Raw genomic sequence first — 20,403 nt, 5'->3', positions numbered from 1 at the left:
TGTATGCAAATTATTGTTAATTCCTTCGTATATTCCAATATGAAATGATGGATAAAATTAAACTATATTATCCGGATAAAATTGAAAACAGAAACAGATTAGTTTAAAGAAATGGTTCAGTACGCGAGGGTTAAGTGATTCATTCGAGGAAAAATGCAACTATTCCTTCCTTGTACACGCGTGTAGGGGAGATGATTGGTTCATTTCACTGGACAGTTAGCGCGTTCTACTTTATGCTTGACCTGAGCACGAGCATCGTTCTTCAATTACGATTTAATCGAATTTGCTACGTATGTATCGTTCGTTTCTTGGGCACGACCACTTGACGAGAACAATATTAAGGACAATATTGAGATGTAATGCAAAATTAATGAAATGGCGGTTCAAGACCGGTGCTTTAAGCCAGTGCTATTCAGCAATTGTCTTTACGGGTAGAACAACGTTCGAGTAATTGTGGACAACATCGGGTATCATCGGTTATCATCGGGCAACATCGAGTAATATCGGCTAATGTCGGCTAATATCGCACGAATATCAGGCAATCGTATTAGATCTCCAATAATACCTAAAGTCTTCGATTAATTTCTTTCTTCTTAGCATTGTTCACGAAAAATTGGAAAGTGATTTCTCTTCGAAAATTTACGATGCAAAAATCATCCTCTTCGCTATATTTCGATATTTGGCGTAGGATTTAAAAATAAAAATTGAACGATCTTAAAACTGAATTCGAACGAGGTTAACATTTGGAATTCCATTTGAATTTCATTTTCATTTCAACTAGTTAACGTAATGTCATCTTGCAAACGTCCCGATTATATAAACATTCCGAAACACGGTGGCTGCGACGGGGTTAATAATACCTTGAAATTTATTTGAATATGTTAACCGTAACAAACTAACTAATGGGAAAGGATCACGGGTTAATTTTCCCATTTTTGCTTTCATTCAACATTACACCGAATTCTTCGATTCCTCTTCTTATCCTTAATTCGATCCAGAACGAAGGAATCGGATCGAGATAAAAATTCTTCCATCCGCTTTAAGATATCATCGCGAAATATCTTCCGATAGGGTTGACAAATGCTCGAGGATTCGCCGGCTCAATCGGCTCGAACGGCAATGTCACGCTCGAGCACGATTCCACTCGCGGAATTAGATCGGACAGAGCTCGATTAACGAAGATGTCCTCCCCTCTTCGACTCGATAGACACATTGCCAGCCAATAAATCAATCGGACGCCTCGGAAACGCGCCACAGAATTCCGTTTCTTTTCTTCGTCGGACTGCAAAGTCGATTCTCCTCATCTCGAGGAATCCATTAATTTCGACGCTTCCCTTCCTTGTTTCGTTTCTCCTTCCTCCTCCAGAATTTCCATCGGCCGATGGAAAAGCTGAATTCGAACGATCTCTCGAGACAGGGCGAGCGAGGAGGGGGAAGCTTCGAAAGGAAGACGCGTCATCGCAAAGAAGGCGCGTCCCCGGTGATTTTCTTCTCGACAAAAGGGAGGATGCAAACCGTGAAATGCAAAACGGGCGTCGAACAAAAGGAATCTTCTCGCGCGCGATAGAAGGATGCCGATTCACCAAGGCAGTTCTCCTTCTCTCGACTTCCCGTTCCTGGACTCTGCGTTAACTCAACCTCCTCATCATCCCCTCCTCTCGCTCTTGCGACAGGATCCAAGTTTGGAACTCAATATAACGGGACACTGATCTCGAATGTAATATCGAACAAGTGAAATGGAGCGGAAACCAAGTAGCCCTTTCACGACCCCATCTTTTCGCGTTGTAATACATATGCAATACGAAGCGAAGCTCGAGGATTAGAGGCGAGGATTAAAAAGATTCGCAGAAGAAGAAAGGGAGGGTGGGAGAGAAAAATAATACGAATTCTTTCTTCGTTCTTCGGCCTTGGAAAAAGCTCGCTCGAATTTCGTTTCCACCCCGGTAATCCAACTTTAAGACTCAAGGTTTTAACGGAACAAGTTTGCGCGTTTACCGAGTTCCCGCGCACAGTGTTTAGATTTTAATCTCTCTCGATATTTTAATCTCGTTTGAATATTTTCTCTGAAATTATATATAGATAGAATGGATGAAGAGAGAGATTCGTTCGTTTACGAATTAAAAGAAACGAAAGATGGACGAAATATCGAAATTAAAAAGAAGAAAAAGGAGAAAAGAATGGAAATTCGATTAAAGGATCATCTTTGGATCAATGGTTAATCACAAACGAATTATGTTCACGGATCAATCGAAATATTAATTTTAAAAAGGATAATGGACGAAACAATTTCTTTTTCTTTTTAAGACATAAAATGTTCGTTCGCGTTTTAAAAATTAAATATTACACTTTTCCTCTAATTTTTCCAGTTCATTCCGTATTTTTATCTAATGATGTACAGAGTCACAAACACGAGCGCGATTAGTGTCACGTGTGGCCGTCCATTCCGACAGCCTGTGCAAATATTAGGATTAGGGTACTTTCGCCAACGACGCGGATAACTCGATTGGCCACGGTAGTCCGATCCAGCTGACGGAAGAGATTTTTCTCGACCTTTTCCCGACACGGCCGATTCTTCCTTCTCCAAAAGCAATAAGCCGTACATTATTGGATTCTATTAGCCAGGAAATATATATATACAGATAATTTCTTATCGCCGTGTTTCTCTTTCGCTCCGTTTAATCGACGCAAATAACATGGAAATAAAAAGATAAGAAAGATAAAAATTTTGAAGGAGGAGGAGGAGGAGGAGATCAAATATTGAATAAAAATTTCATCATCTCGTTAAATGTTTAACAAAAAAAAATGTTTAAAAAGAGAGAAATAGCGAAGATCGAGGCCAAAAAAGAAAAGCTGGTAAAAATGGATGTATTCTTCCTTTCTAATTGTCCTTCATCAGGCGCAGTCTTAAGCGCGATTCCGTTTGTTTCCTTTCGCCGGTGGAACAGTTTCTCGGCCTGTCCCGTTTTAATCAAGGCCTGTTCACGGGCAAATTTACACTCGAGTGGTACAATAAGGAGGATTTGAAGCGGTGGATAATGCAGTGGTGGAAAATAAGAGAGAACTGAAATGATAAAATTCGCTGGAGGATCAAGGAAGAAAACAGGCTGTCTCGCCTGTTGGAGGGAATAAAGTAGTCCTCGGAGAATCCAGTTCTCCAACCCTGTTTCACCCCGTAAAACGTCCATTTTTAAAATAAGCGGAAAGGAACTGAGAAGTTAATTTCCAAAATTATAAAGAATATATATAAAGAGGACGAGAAAATTGGAAATGGTCGGCGAGAGAAGAGTTAGCGAAGACGAAGGAGAAAAGATCTTTTGAAAAAAAAGAAAAGTACGCGAGAAATTGAAAATTGAAATCGTTCAAACTTCTTCTCGAACGAGTCTTCGAGAAAAAGTCTCGAGGGAATTTTTTAAATCGGAGAAGAAAAAAAAAAGTATCGACTCACCAAGCAGTATGGAAGCGTTGGCCCTTTGCACCAGTTTGTCCACGGTATTCTTGAACTCCTTCGACTCTTTGATCCGTATCTGTGCCCTGAACACCTCGCCCAACTTCGGTTTCCCGAGCAACGCCATTTTTTCCTCGGCGGTCCGCTCCTCCGGCTGCTTCATTTCCGCCGCTACTGCGATCCCTGCCTCGGCTGAAAACAGATCGTACAGACTCGCTGATCAACTAGTTTCATCCAATGTTCCAGAAAAATTCCACCATTGCCGAGTGTATGGTCGAAACTTGTTATGCGAAGAAAAAGGAACGTAAACTCGAAATTCGAACGAGTTGTATTAGTTTATTCGTTCGTCGAATTAGAAACAAAATTTCAAGAAATGCCGTTTACAGAATGCAAAGAAAATCAATTGAATTATGCCCGTGTACAAAGCACACCAGGCTCCAATGCTAATTCGCCAAAAGTCTGACCATACATCGGCTGTCACCACTTGAGCGTCAATTTCTTATCGATACTTACTACTTATATATTCGTAGCTAACTAATTCTCTAGCATGAATTACGTTACGAATTGTCAATTTTTATATACTGATTTATACTCTGAACTCTATATTCCTCTTCATTCTCGTTTCATACAAATATATTCGAGCGTACACCATCGAATAAATATTGGGTAATGCTCTTTCTACAACAAGATACATCGTTGCACAAAAACTAAATTGATAGAGCAACGAATAACGAAGAAGAAGAAGCTGGGAATACAAATGGATGCTTATCAATAGGGGAATTTAATTCTAATCTAAATCGAGCAACGATAATAATCATTCAGAAGTAAATTTCACACGAGATTTCGATGCAAAGTTATTTACACAGTTGGTCAGTTCGAATTTTCGAAACGAGAGTTTTAAATATTGTTCTCGTTAGCTGCGTTCGGGTAACCGGATGGAACAAAATCCACCATCGAATTCCAATGTGCTCTCTTTCGTTCTTTTTTTCCTATTCCTTCGTTCTCTCTCTCTCTTCACATCCATTCATCCCTTAATTCAATACAAGTTCCCCGATGCAAAACGAACTCATTTCCTCCACGACGTGAAATACGATCGTTTGCGTGTGTACACGATTCGCGTATCGGGCGAATGCATTTATCATCGGCTTAGAATGCGCACATCGGTTCGAAAGATTGTCATATCGATTTCGGCGCGTGTTGCGTCACGGAGAATTTCCTTTCTTGCGGAGGAGAAGAATCTGCGCGGAGAAAAATATCGTAGGGAAGGAAAGAAGAGACAGTTGTTTCTTTTCTTTTCTTTTTTTTATCGTGGAAAGAATAAAGAAATGAAGTTTGTTCTTGATTAAACGATTTTAAAAATTTTAAGTGTTTCGTATACGTTAATAATTATCGTCATATTGTAGGAAGATTTGAGAGAGGTGAAAAGATGATGATGGAAACGAGGAGTGATGAGGGAAATGTTGGCTCTCCACGAGTTTGATTAAATAATTAAAAATTTATGCATCTCTTATAATATCTCGAGTATCTTTAAGGAAGGGATTAACGACTCGATAGCACATCTACTGCGCGTTTTATTTTTTTTTTTTTTTTTACGGAAATTTATGTTTCATTTCAGCAGCTCATCCCTCCATTTGTTTCATTGTGCGAGTAAAGATGGCGAGCGAGGAGATGAAAAGTTATGCGTTCATGATTTATGAATTTAGATTTGGAAATAAAGGAGTACAAAATTTATTTATCTTTGTGGAGATGTTGCGCGATTATCGTAAATTTATAAAAGGAGAAGAATTGTAGAATGAAACGATGATGAATTTTTAAATAAAATATACGTTTTCGAGGAAATTTACTCGAACTCGTTTCGCTGTAACAAATCAGTTTTACACACTTTTTTTTTAAATAAGATCGACAAAATCGCGATATTGGAAACAAGGTTCGTTTTAAAATTTCTGTTCAAGTCGTTGCATAAACGGAGAAAGGAAAAATTCGTACATAAACCTCGCGATTTTACGGCCGATGTTTGTTGGAAAGTTCCCAGAAGGCTCGAACGAGGCTTTTCGTTCCGTGCGTTAATTCGATTTACCTGTTACTACTTGTTCTCTCGATCTCTATCTCCTTTATTTAAGGGAGAACGGCCGTTGTTCAGATGTTTGATATCGTAGATAACTATTACACGGCGAGCGCAAGTGCACGGGGATCGAACACTATCACGCAAATCCAGGATAATCGATGGAGAGTTTACCGAGCAAACAACCGACACGCGATTTACAAGACTGATTGTCCGTTTTGCAACGTGATGGACCGTCCGATATTTGTTCCACGTCGATTGTTTTGTATCCAAATTTTTGCCACATCGAGATAAAATAATTCGCGATTAAATTAAATTCACCATAAAAACTCGATCAATTCGTGATATTCCTTTTCGTATCACGTTAAAAATACACGATGAAATTATAAAATACAATAGATTTAAGATATAAGGGAAGTTTTTATTCCTTTATTTCCAAATCTAAATTCATAAATCACGAACGCATAACTTTTCATCTCCTCGCTCGCCACCTCTTTACTCGCACATGAACAACGGAATATCCAAACAAATGGAGGGATGAGCTGCTAAATGAAACATAAATTCCATAAAAAAAAGAAAAAAAGTAAAACGTGCGGTAGATGTGCTATCTCGAGTCGTTATCTCTCGAAGATATTCAAGATATTATATAATATATACAGGAAATATATAGAGTTGTTTAAAAAATTGTACGAGTATTAAAACGATAAATTCGATCCTCATTCTCTCGCAATTCCCGAATTCGAATGGAAACCAATTGTTAAATTTCTATTTCTATGACTCGGTATCGTTCCATCCGTCCTTTTATCCATCTTCTTCATCCCCTCAACGAGCCTTCAATCTTTCGCCATCTCTCGTCTCCCTCGTAATTCAGATAAAATTCTTCGAATTCCCGTTCGTTTCATCGGTTATTCTATCCGGCTGGACTTTCTTTCCCCTCGTCCATTCTTTGAAAATAACATTTTTCTCGTCGTCGTCGTCGTCGTTTCATCGTCGTGACGTACCAAGTGATTAAAGACACGCACCACGTCGTATCGACGAAAGATCGATTTTACGTCATCCGCAGTCTATCTGCTCAACGACTATATTTAAAATGTCTTTTCTTTTATATATATCACAAGGATAATACGAGCAAAAGGTTCAAACGAATTTGATTAGTATTATTAGTTGTATTAATAATAGAATTTTATTCGTGCTTTTAATCGTATTATCGATGAATATCTTGATTTTCTCACGCGAGAAAATTATTCCCTTTCCTCGATTTATTTTCACACGAGTAGAATAATTCATAATTTGTGAAACATAAGTTTTTATCAATCCTGTCAAAATAATTAATATCAATAAAGTTTTATTTAGAAATAACAATATATTTATCGATGTAGTCACCGAGGAAAGCTCACGATATTGAAAAAAAAATGGAGCAAGAAACTTGCAAATATGAGATCTGTTTATATTTCTGATAAAAAAAAAAAGGATGTGTGTTTTTGTGTCAGTTATTTCTTGCAACGCGATTTCGAGGAATTTTCCTATACGCAAGGGGCTCGAAATTCCATGGAATCTCAGCCAAAATATTATTCCATTCGCGGCTTTTAGCATCATCCCGTTCCTCGAAGAAGAAGCTTCTTATCCCGTTGAAAAAGCTGGTTTCGTGCGCGAAACCAATCCTCTCACGAATCTGCTGATATATTCTCCAATTTTTCGATTTCGATTTCTCGACACGCGTGTTTTTCTTTTTCTTTTTTTCATCCATGGTCTCGAAACTTCCGTTTTGCTTCTCGAATTCCATCGAGAGTTTCGCTTCGAAGACGATTCACGAATCGTTGGTTTCATTGCCATTTCCACGTTTACAGCTCGACGACGTTCAACAGGAGGTAACGAACTTGTTGTTGGACGTTAAAGGTCGCGAGGTCTGCTCCTCTCCTTCCTCGGTTATCACCATACAATCGAAAAATAAAATCCTCGTTGCCCTTTCCAGCTCGTTTACGCCTCTCTCGTGTGTCATGATCCACAGTCGAGTTATGATGATCAATTTCTTTCTTCTTCTAAAGGTCGCAACACAGTTCACTGCTTAATTTTTCTCTATTATCGAGAGAGGGGAAAAAAAAAGAAAAAGAAAATCTTCGTCGAGATCCAAAGTTAAAATCAATCTTCTCATCGAAAGCAAGAGCTGCTCTCTCTTAATCGATCAATCTTCTCGAGATGAGATGTAAAAAGAATTATTTTCGTTATTTGATTCGTACACTTTACATCGGAAGTGTATAGTTATTAAACATCCAATATTGCGAATTTATTCAAATATAATCGATAATTTAATTTCAACAAGCTTTAAAATAACTCTCCGCTTTTTATCCAATTTTTCCTCCCATTTGCAACAACCGCAATGCACGGAACGAATCCGATCCTCCATCGTTCACGACACTTTTTATCAGTTTTTCTTTTATCGAAACCCAATGAATCTTTGAATCTTTATATCTATATGTAATTCCACGTTTCACTCCGCGATCATTATCATCCAATTTATCCCAAAACCAGGTTGAAACACGAGCAGAGAAACGCAACGCCTATTAGACGGAAATAAGCTTGGAAAACAAAGCTCTGGCGGCGAACGTTCGCGGCAACATTTGAGCTCCGTTATTTACGAGCAATGGTTGTAAACGCGTTTAATCGCGTTAGAAATGTCAGCAGCCTAACATCCGGCCTCAACGCGACCCAGAAACGCTTCTATTTATCATCCTTTTGGAAACCCTTCCCCTGCACCAGGAACAATTCTACCCTCTCTTGGTAAAAAAGAAAAACACGACAATCCCGCAATAATTCGGGAAAAGAAAATAGAACGTCTTAGTCGAATATCGTGGAGAAACTTTCTTTAAAACTTTCTTCTTCATTTAGAGAGAAAATAAACGAATAAAGATTTTTCATTAATTGTTCTCTCATGTTTCTTCTCTTACGTTATCGTACTTTGTCAATTTTTTTTCCAAAGTTTTTTCCCTTCTTGCATACAATTATTACTTGACTCTCTGATTTTTCATTTAATGCACAACGGAATTTAACACGGAATTCGAGAGAACTGTTGATCCCGATTGAACAGTAGGTTCGTTTGCACCCGACTTGGGATTATTTTTTTCACCGGATATCCGGGATGAATTTGTATCATTCACGATATCTCGAATTTCCGGGAAGCCGGGAAACCGGCAGTGGCCGTAATTGCGAGGGTCCCGACCGCACCCTGATTCCACCCCCTCTCTCCATCGGGTCACGGTCGTGTCCCGCCCCTCTTTTTAATAGCGCCGCTTAATGAGAATCGCGGAAGAAGATAAAATCGAGGAAAAAAAATGAAGGAGAGAGAGAGAGAGAGAAAAGGAGCGACAATCGTCGACCAACGAAACAAAAATAGAAAAATTGGTTTCGTGAAAAAAAAAGTGGGGAATGAAATATGATGATGATCGAAAAATTAAATTTGAAATATAATATATGGCTTCTTATTTTTTTTTGTTAAATTAAAATATCTCGCCATTTCAAAAACGCGACATTTTCGAAACTTTGTCTCTTTTCTTTTTTCGCAAAACTAAAAGTTCCATCAAACGTTAGTCGAAGAAACAATAAAATTATTATAAATTCACACAAGCTTCGATTCATCTTCCTTATTAATCCCACTAATTAAATACGAAAACCTTGATATTTCTATTTTATCGTTTCCAATATCGGATGATGGTAGAGAGATGGATGAAAATAATCGAGTTGATTCCGAAAAACGATCGAGTCATCCCCCCCCCCCCTTCCGCGAAGCGTATTAAAAAGGTGCTCAAACGTAACGAGCAGGACGATTTATCGCTTGGAACGAGATTAATAATGGAAACGAAGGGAAAAGGAGAAATCGATTAATCGATCGAGATACGAAGACGATTTATCGCCTTTCCGGGATCCACCCGCCTTTCGTCATTTCGCGTCCTCCAACTTTCCTTATTACGAAGGAGAAATCGATCGAAAAAATTTCGACTCCTACATATACATATATATACATATACGTAAAACGAATAAATTCCCCCGCGGGTGTTTGAAGCATTTAAAGGGTTAGTAACGGTGTATCCGGGCCTTTGAATAGAACGGCCTCGCGGCTGCCGCATCCTAAGTGGATTACGAGATTAAACACGAACGTTGCTTCACTCCTCGGACTGATCTTTTCTATTTTAGGAACGCGCGCATTTACAAGCTTCCTAAAACTTTCGGAACAGACGCATGCGCTTTTACGGTTTCTCGCGTCCGATCATTGTTTATGTCAATTGACGACGGATCCATTATTTATTCACCTTCTTCTGCCTCCACTAGTTTCTATCTGTTGGAGGAATTTTATACGAATTCGCAAAAATGAATTAAATTGATTATGTTGAAAGGAACGATTAATTGTATTTATATATAGATTAAATTAATCAAAGTATAAGAGTAAGTCTCTTTGATTACGTTAATTTTACGCGACATGTGAAAAAATAAAAGTGTAACTGGAAAATTGATCGATCTTTCTAATACGAACGATCACGTTTATCGAATATTAGAGAATTTCGTAAAAATTAATAAAAATGGAACAATATAACGTGTTGAATACCATTATTACAAATTGAAAAATCTGAAATCTCTCTGGAAGTCGAGCTTCGAAAACGGATTATTTTCAAAAAAAATGGATGGACGATTGATCGATCAAGTTCAATTTATCCGCTGGAGCACAATTTTTGGGAGTATCGAGCGGTTTCGTCGCGCGGCAACTATAGAGAGGCGCTTATATGCACGTAAAATGACGTAAACGTATTAGGCGCATCGTGAAACCTAACCGCTACCGTGGCTAATTAGTTGCGCCATGAAAGCGGCGCTGCGAATGCGGCAACGCTTTTCTCTCGTTCCTTTCAATTATAAACGTTGCTTCGACCAGACAACGTTAAACGGCGCTGCACTTTTCACCTGTGTTAATTAATTAAAAACCCTCCTCTTCCCCCCTCAACTTATCAGGTATTTATGCTCGTTAAAACATCGAACGCGGGGGATGCAACACATCGACTTCCCTCTCCTCCATTATTTACCGACCGAGCTTTTGATGCTCGCTTACGTATTACGCATCGTTGCATAATACATTCATCAAGCGTTTTTAGAATTTCTATCTGGAATTACATCGAATTGATTCGACACTTTTGTTCCCGAAAATTTATCACAGACGTCGGTATGTAAAAGCGCTCGAGATACGATCAATGAATGCTTCGAAAGGATAAATTACTAATAATATCACGGAACTGGCATGGCATCGATTGGGAGAGGCAAGCTCAAAGAACGGATACCTCTTGCGAATCTAACAAACAAGATCAGCTCATTTCCCGACTATCGATACGTATATTGCATCTTAAAATCGAGTTTTGATAATCTTCAATTTTAAATATAAAAACTCTCTGCTCGAACAAATCAATCTACGTGACGTCAATAAAAATCGCAACGACTCGAGTTTTCGCTTCCTCGACAATTGCACCTCGATTCACGGATGATGATAAAACCGAATCGCGAGAAAACGATTATCGTCCATATAAAAGTTACTCGTTCCTTAAGCAAAGATCGATCGAAATCGGAATGGAGGCGGCCACAGATTCGAGGATTCATTTTTCCACCGAGGAAGCTGCCGCGTAAAAGCGTCAACGGTGAAAGGTTCCCATCGTTTATCTTCATTTCCCTCTCCGACCGCGCTCGAATATTCATCGATGACGTTGGAAAGGCGCGAGCGAGGCCGAGGTCCGAACCATCGAAACGGGGTTTCGATTCAATTTCCCCGGGAAACCTTTCCCCGGTTGAAAGCTCGAGTTCTCGAGGCCGAGCGGCAATTAAGGGTGGGCACAATTGCTTCCAAGTTGTTGAAACTCTTGGACCGCGGAAAATCCTTTCGGAAACAGTTTTCCAACTCCTCGCTTCTCGACTCGGAGAGATAAGCCGCAAGAGAATGTGTATCCAACGGCTATGTATCGAGATCGTTGTAACTCGTGCTATTCGTGTACCGGGTGAGCGTGTTTGAAACAGTAAGGCTTCGTACTTCTTTTTTTTTCTTATCGAACTTGATAATTCGAAAATTTAATTTAATAAAGTTAGGAGTTTTTAATTTCGAACGATTCAATTTGACAAATTATGAGATGATTGATTGATTTATTCGAAGCGTCTGAGTGTCTTGAGTATATAAATTATTTATTGTACTCTTTATTACACGATGATGGATGGATCCGTTCATGATAATAAAGATTTCTCAAGAACTTCTGGAAAAGATTTACATTTAATATTTCTGATTTATTTTTTCAGATCATGTCACAATTTTCTTTGTTATCAATCGATCAAAGTGAAGAATTTTCGAAAAAATATCATTCAAATATCATTATCTTTCGATCTGTCGCGATTTCCATTCCTTTTAAGTATGAATTACTTCTGTTATCGCGACAAACTATCAGAGCAGAGATTTTTATTTCGTCCTTTTTAGGTCATCCTTCTTTCGCTTGCGCCACCCTGTATACACACAGCATTGAAACAGAGAAAGAAGATCCCCTCGAAGAGGATCTCTTAATGGTGTCCGAGTTTCGTAGCTACTTTGCGAAATTAGACCCAACTTTGTCAACTCGCACCGTTTCCCGTTCGAAAGGAAAATAATATTCTCCCTCGGTCGATCGAACGATAATTCATATTCGACCATCCTTTTGCAAAAAAAGGGGGAAGAGAAAAAAAGGGAAGGGGGAATAATTCATCAGAGAGAGAGGCAACAATGGCGCGCACGGTGTGGGACTATCAATCGCGGGCAATCAGGCCGCAACGTTTTCGCGATTCGATCATCGAAACGTTCGTCAAAGAGGAATTCAATGGAATGGTAATAAAAACAATCCCGTCGAGGACGAATCCCTTTTCCCTCCTCTTCCTTCCCGCAACGGGGGTTGGGATGCTTTCATTCTCGAAATATCAATTTTTCCTGGCTGTCAATCTATCATCCCCTTCGATAATTATAAAATCGAAGCTCTTTTATTCTCCTAAAAATCTCCCTTTCTTTTTCTTCTGGAGAATAAATTTCATGAAAGTAAAATATTCTCAAGCAAATATTACGCGTCCACTGTGTAAAATATTGTTGAAATATCAAGCATTCTATTTAAAACGCGCATATATAACTTTTGAGCAACGGTGTTCACGAATATCGTGCGTAAAATGATCGTAAATTATTACTTTGAAACGGTTTAATCAGTTAGAATAGTTGAATAAAATTGGCATCATCCAGAGAGAAAACTTTCTTTTTAATATCGATTCATCTCCTTTTGCAACCTCCTTTCCTCTTCCAAGTTGACTCGTTTCGTTCGATCGAGAATCGATCCTTCCTTCCGAATCCCTTTCCCGTTAAAAATAAAATCGAAAATACACGATGAGGTTTGCCAGGCATGCCGAGGTGTATCCCGACAATTCCCAACGACGACGAGTCATTCGTTCCAAGGATCGAGCAGCCATGTTTACACGCTCGATCCACCCTCAAAATTCTGGATTATCCGTTTCACCCCGTCCTCTCTCTCTTTCTCTATTTTTCTCCGTCCAATATCCGGAACCTTTCTCCATCCCTTTCAATCCCCTTCGACAATCGGTCCCCGGAGAAAGACTTTCATATTTTCCCGCGGACAAACATACATTTCCTTTCGTTTTCACGCGTTTCAACACGCGTTGCATTTCCGCCGTGATTCTTATCACTCGCCACGGATTTAAATTTAAAATCGAGCTCGTAGCTTTTATATTCGTACGAGAGAGTATTTCTTGCTTCTTTCTCTTTTTTATTCGCGAAAAAAATTAGTCCTCTTAATAAAATAAGAGAATAGGAGAAAGGCTCCTCTTTGGAAAAGATTTGGAATTTACTGAATAAGATTATCCACAAGAATTGTACGATACCATACACGGAGGGTATTATCGTATTTATTTTTGCCCATGCACGGCGCGAAAATCCTCCAACCCTCTCCCAGAGATCGCTCGAAACGATGATTTGCTCGAGTGTTTCACAAACAGGTAGAAGGAGAGGAATAAAATGGAACGAGGATCGAAGAAAAAAGGAGGGTGGAGAAATAGTAGACGACGAGGAGGTCGGGTGGAAGGCGGAAGAGATGGAGCCAAGGTCGTAGGAAGCCGAGGATAGAAAAAAAAGTGAAATAATCGACGATGAGGCATACGTCAACCGTTGTATAAAAACCACGTCGTAAACTTACTCCTTTTTTCTCTTTCCAAGCTTGACCAGAGAGAAACGCTTCGCTATTTACCTCGTTCCAGGTGTCCAGCCACTGATAAAGTTTCAACTTCGTTTCATGCGATGCTTTCTCTCGATTTCTCCAGCAAGAAACGAAATTTTAAAAAATCGTCGGAACGTACTTGGAGCGTACTTTAATCTTTTTTTTAATTCGATTTAGACAAGCAAATTACTCGCTAATTAGAGCACGCGATATAACGCTACGAAAGTTCTTAATTTTCATCTCTGCTTATAACGTTAGTCTTGCGTGGTTGCGAGCTTGGAAAAAAAAAAATTAAAAATATCATATTTCGAGTGCACTGCGTTTTTAATTTAATTTCAAGAACGAATTATTTGCGTGAATAATATTTATATAATTTTTCGACGAACGATCTTTACATATATATCTCTCGAAATTTTTGATATTAATAAAGTTTAACAATATTCCAAAAAAAAAAAAAGATTAAAAAACATCGCGTTCCAAAAGTTACAATTTTTTAATTTTGTAAGAGAGAGTAATAGAGAAAGTATATCTCTGGACGATTTTAACATTCCTTTACCGTTGAATTATTAAAGTACACAGATACTCGCGCAATCTTCCGATGAATGATCTCGAGACACGAAGCACACTAAGTGTATATACGTACAATATCCTCTCAATATTTCATCCCGTCTCTCATTTCTCGCGAGGCCTTCGATCTCCCGCGTATAATTTTCCATCGGTTCCTCCGATTTTCCATTTTCACAGGAACGCTTCGGTTGATCGACACATCCCCTTTAACAAACCCTCCAATACTCTCCTCGAATCCAAGGGCTCTCTCTCTCTCTTTCCATTTACGAATAAATACGAGTTAAATCGATATTTCTTCCCTTCTCCGGATAATTTCCAATATCCGGATAATTAAGCGCGTTTAATTTCATAACGGTTCGATATTCTTCGTCGAGTTTGTCATTTACTTTCAACGATTCGATGTGTTCTTCTTCACAGAGAGACGACTCATCACCACGATGATTGTTTCATCATATTCCTCGTATATCGTAACCAATTTCAACCAATTCAATTACCATTTATTTGGGAACATAGACATTCGAGACTTGGTCGAATCTCGGCTTTCCAACCGATTCAAATTTTAACCGGATCCCTTCCTCGATTAATGAAAAATACACAAGTTCGAGTTAATTGCGCTCGTTTCGAACGTTTCGCGAGAGAGAGGAAAGAGAGAGAGAAAAAAAACTAGTGGATTTACTGCGAACCATCGTTTCCTTTTTCCAACCGTGGTGGAAAAGCAGGTCTTAAGAAGGTTCGACCGAGGCTCGTTTGTACCGCGTATCGCACATGCACCATATTTTTCACCGGCTTTGAAGCTGTGGCTATATTTCTTGGAAATTGTAACGCGCGAAACGAAGAGAGACGTAAGGAGAGAGAGAGAGGGGGGGGAAAAAAGTCACAAGGGAACACTTTAACGTCCAACTGGAATGGAAGGTTTTAAACGTTGTAGGACGACATTTTATCTCGTGAATTGTATCCAGTCGCGAATAAAAAGTAGGAATAGTTCTCTCGCTACATAGTTTATCCTTTTTTCCATCTCGATAGGCTTGATTCTATTGTCACGTTAATCATAGGTGGATGTTATTGAAGACGTGTTACGTTGAATCTTTTTCATTCACTTCAAAAATTTTCTGGTTGGACGTCTGAAATTACTCGAAATTGAGATTAAATTTGGAAATTGTATCATAATTGTCAGAAATTATTGGGATCGTAAGTATCGAGGATTGTAGATATTAAAAATCGTAGCTATTCGAAATCGATGGCATTTAAAAAATTTGGAAATTGGTTATCAGAAATTATTGGGATCGTAAGTATCGAAGATTGTAGATGTTAAAAATCGTAGCTATTCGAAATCGATGGCATTTAAAAAAAGAAAAATTACTCAAAATTTTTGAAATATTCTCAAGTATCGTGGACATTATACAGAAAAATTTATTCATTCGAAGGAGCAGATATTCTGAATCTTAGGTATACGAAATCATGGATATAGAATCTAAGATATTAAAAATTTTTCAAGTATTCGAAATCATCAGGTGTTTGAACATCGCAAACTTTTCGAAATCTCGATTTTAATTTACTGGATCAACGAAGACGATACGCGGAAGAATATTTATCGAAGTTCGACTCTTCCTCTCTCTGCCTAATCCCCAAGACTTGGATCAAAGAGGATCCTCTCGATTCTCTCAGCGAAACTTTATTATTGATCTGCGTCGCGAAGAAATAATGACGAGAAATTTCACAAACCGAGGAATAACCTAAGCACCTAAGAAGAATTAATAAAAATCTTATTTTTCTTTTATTTCATAAAAAAAAGACACGAAGAAGCCCCCATTGGATTTCCCTCCGTTCCATTATCCTCTCATTGGTTCGTCCCCTCCAGCAAAGGGAAAACAAACGGGACAATGAGAATGAAGTCGAGAAGGAGGAGGAGGAGGAGGAAGAGGAAATGGTTTCTCGCTCGATTTTATTATTCCACGCCGCGAACGAATCGAGGAAGCGGAAGAAGAGAGCTCGATTCAAGAGCGCGATAAAGAGAAGGGGAAGAGAGGAGAGGAGAGAAGTTTGTTTAATCGCGGTTACATTATTAGAAAACTTGGCGGAAGTTCCATTAAATTTTGAATGGCCGGTGTCTTACAGTGGATTCGATGGCCTCCCTAAATCACACCGCGCCATAATGCACTGCCACAAATCGATGTTCTCCATCCCCTAAGCTCTTAGGGGTCAATTAATTCGATTGAATTTCTACCGTCGCCTTTAATTAATCCCATTATTCCCCGCGACGCGCATCCGCCCATTTTCCACGTCAAACGAACTTTCTATCTCTCTCCACCCCCTCCCTTTTTCCTCCATAAATTCATCATCCAACGTTTTTCCAATCGATCGTTTCCTCTTCTTAAAGAAAGTCTCGCTTTCGTTCCATTCTTCGCTCTTATTCCGATTCGATCCCAGCGTAAATAAAGTCGATACACAAGTTCGATCTTGAATCAAATAAAAAATTTGTTGGCAAGCTTTTTTAATTATCATTGCGCAAGATGAAAGAAGCGTTGAAATGTTCTCTTTAAAAGTAGTAGGGGAGGAATATTTTATACGATTTTTCGACGCATCGTGACGAGAAAAGAAGGAAAAATTCGTGGTATCGGAGGTGGAGGAAGATCCAAGTTGAAACACAGCCACGCTCAAACTTTTCCGCCCTTTTAATTAAACTTATCGAAACTCTGGCGAACTCTCGTCGCGCAAGATAATCTTCTCCCCGGCTCTGAATTAAGGTTTATTCCGTTAATTATCGTCGTATTATGGTAACAAGGGGGGAAATTGACAAAGAGAAATTGACGGGATCGTTCAAGGGAGAAAATACGAGTTTCCCTTGTATGGATGGTTTGCGACACAGGATTCGACCTTGAACGTTACGATCCTCCAGCATCTCCTTCGTGCTATCGCGTTATTGCATCACGTTCCTCCTCCTCCTCCTCCTCTTTCGCGCGCAATTAAACGAGCTATAAACCAAGATTCTTACACCCACGCGAGATATATAAAGGCAAGAAGCAGGACGCAACCGGAGGTGGTGGCTTCCAACGATAAAAACAGTGATAAAACCAGCTTCTAATTCGATTCTGCGCCTACGCAACGTGACGAGAAACAGATTTTCTAGGTCGCTAACGCGCCATTCTGAAAGAAAGAAAGAAAAAAAATAATAAAGCAGCATAAACTTTCGTAAACTCGTAAATCGGAGACGAAGAATTATTAACAATGATGGAACAGTTTCGATTCCAGATGTACAGATACTTGATTCCATAATTTTGCAAGATATATTATATCTTATAATCAATATTTGTCCCTTTCAAATACATAATTTCCAATATCCAACAATTTTCAGGTATCCATCGAGCAAACGGATCAAAAAATTTTAACTTTCAAAGGTGGATTTGGAAAAATATCCAAAATGTTATTCAAAAATCTCAGGTAAATCCACGTACTTCTTCTTTCATGTTTCCTTTCTTTTTCGTTTCAAAACCGGTCTACGATTCTCGATATTCTCTCGATGATCTTTCCTCGCGAGAGTGCGTTTCTGGTTCGTCGTGGCCATCCTCGAGAGTAGAACGTGTGCTAAAAATATGGGTCACGCGGAAAGGGACCAGCAGATAGCGAAGAGAACGATCTATTCTTCCAAAACAAAGTGGGCGAAAAGCAAAGGGGAGCCGGAATCCCTCTTTCCTTCTCCCTCCATTCTTTTTTCACGCGAAACGAAACGAAACGAAACTAATTCCCTCGATGACTGGCAGAAAACCAAGTGCGTCGTCATTCCACGCCGTTTTACCGTTGGACACTCCTCACTCGTCCTTACCCTTTCTCTTTCTTTATTTTTCTTTTTTTTTTTATTTTTCAACCGCTCCACTTTTGCCCCGCCGCGCTCGTTTCCTCGCGCACAAAGCAAGGATTCTCGATAGTCGTAAAAAAAAAAAAGGAAGAAAAGGAAAGAAAAAAAGAGGAGAGAGAGAAAAATCGAGGCAAGGACGCGACATTGGATCGAGCATCGGCGACAAGGGTGGCGTTTTCAAAAAGCGTGATGGACGGATTAATGGCCCCGTTCGGTGAGTGTGTGTTCGCCGGTAAAAGCTTAAAATTACGATCTCTATTTCGTCCCGATGCGGTTAATTCGCGCCCGTTTTCGTGCTTTTCAAACCGTTTTCTTTTTTTTTTCTCCCTTTTGATCCATTTCGAGCGACAATTCCCTCCTCCTCCCGATTTTTTCAACGAAATGATTCATAAATCGGTATAAATATACGCACGATTATCGATTCTCCCTTGTTCCAGTCGTTATAGAGAAAAGATATCGGATATTGGAAAAAGTTTGGCCCGGTCTTCGACGCCCCCGACGTTTAAAATTCGAGATCGAATTTCCATTTAAAAATTCGCAAATCTAACGTGCGAGAGATTTACACTTTTAATCTTCCTCCCCTTTTTCGATATTCTCGTAACGATACGTGTCCATAGGCAGAATACATGAAGCAATGAATCCGCGCAATCCTTGCACATCTTTTTCCTTTTTTTTTTTCTCCACCGTCTAATTAAAAAGGAACGGGAATAGAATAATTGAAAGTGACGATAATCAAAGTGAATTGAAAAATATTGGAATTATGCGGATTCGAGCGCGGTGGCGCGAAAAAAAGTGGAGCAAGGTTTCCCCGTTTCTGAAAGAAACGTTCGACACGTCCTCCCCTGCCGATTAAAAAAACTCTCGATCCCTCTTTTCGCTCGTCACCCTGCATCAACAACTTTCTCGAATCGATAACCACCATCCCATCGACCATCTTCCATTCCCCTCCCCCGTTCTTCTTCCATCAATTTCACTTTCACTCGCGTGCACGGCATTTTATTAATAAAATCCACGTTTATGTAAGGTCGAGGCATCGTCATTTCACGTGGGACGTTGAATGATGACGCGTTCACGTTACGTCACCGCTACGCTCTATTATTATTAACAATGCACGTTGGGATCGTGAAATAATAATGATAATTAGAATTAGAAATTAATATAATTTTTTTTTTATATATAAATCTTCTCTCGACTATTAACACTAACTCGGCATTGAAGAAATTGAAGCGATCATCGCGCTTCCATTTTGCGGATATAGATTCTTTTTATCGATACAAAATAGAATTGTGAAAAAAAAAATAAAAAAATGGCCGTGCACAAGGATGTTGTTTGTATGGAACGCACGCGCGTACGTAAATTCTTGTTCATTTTTCACTTTTTCTTTTTTTTTTTTTTGAAAATCATAGATGAGAATCCACACGAATCCGTATGTTATCAATTTTTGATTTTTTTAAAGGATAAATAATTCACATCTCGAATGTTTGTCAATCTTTCAACGAGAATACTTTTGCAAATTGAAGCATCAATTGCGAGCGATAAGATAAATACGCGTGCGTCGATTAGTTTAACGATGTTTGTTTTACGCGAGCGGCAATTTATTTTGCTGATCCATAAATTAATTTTTAAGAGACAGATATATATATATATATATATATATATATATATTAATCAGTTATCGATTTATTAATAGTATTGTTATGATTGATCGAATTACGTCTTTTTATAGAGGAAAAAAAATGAATTCGTTCCTCGTGACTTCTGTAATCTGTAAAAAGTTTAAAAAACTTGTCCATGCGCGTTTGCTCAACTCTCTCTCGCTCGATCACTCCACTCGTAAATCTTTCATTTGAATCGGTTGAAAACATTTAAATTTTGGATTGAAAAATTGACGATTGCACTTTGATATTGGATTGTCGCTTTTCTTTTTTTTTTTTTAGAATAACAAGCCGAGAGTTTAAATTTATAATTATTTCCAATTCCAACTCTTTACTTTCTTTAAATTTTTAAATCTTCCCTCGCGACTCTTAAATCCCATCATATTCTTCACTTGATAAAATGTACTTACATAAAATCAGAATTATCTTCGTATCAAACGGTATCGATGACTTTATTATTCATTCATCTATTCATTTGCAACATTATCTACCATATCTTCTCTCAAAATCGTTCGATATTTTTCGCATCGAAAATAAACGAACTTCAAAAGTTATTCTTGTCTTTA

The 20,403-nt window shown here is 38.7% G+C and overlaps 1 protein-coding gene across 3 annotated transcripts in view; it reads right to left on the bottom strand.

Moving 5' to 3' along the window:
* The window catches only part of LOC409818 (sodium/calcium exchanger 3), a 96,220-nt gene that overhangs the window by 43,989 nt on the left and 31,828 nt on the right, over positions 1-20,403 (bottom strand). For 2 of the 3 annotated variants that reach the window (XM_026440945.1, XM_026440944.1), the window contains exon 4: positions 3,446-3,661. In XM_026440945.1, the coding sequence (XP_026296730.1) occupies positions 3,446-3,661 (216 nt within the window). The remainder of the gene's footprint in view (positions 1-3,445; positions 3,662-20,403) is intronic. The other variant, XM_026440946.1, reaches the window with a different exon arrangement.

Source organism: Apis mellifera, linkage group LG5 (genome assembly GCF_003254395.2).
Source record: "Apis mellifera strain DH4 linkage group LG5, Amel_HAv3.1, whole genome shotgun sequence".
In the NCBI taxonomy this organism is placed as follows: domain Eukaryota; kingdom Metazoa; phylum Arthropoda; class Insecta; order Hymenoptera; family Apidae; genus Apis; species Apis mellifera.
This window is presented reverse-complemented; position numbering and strand designations above follow the sequence as displayed.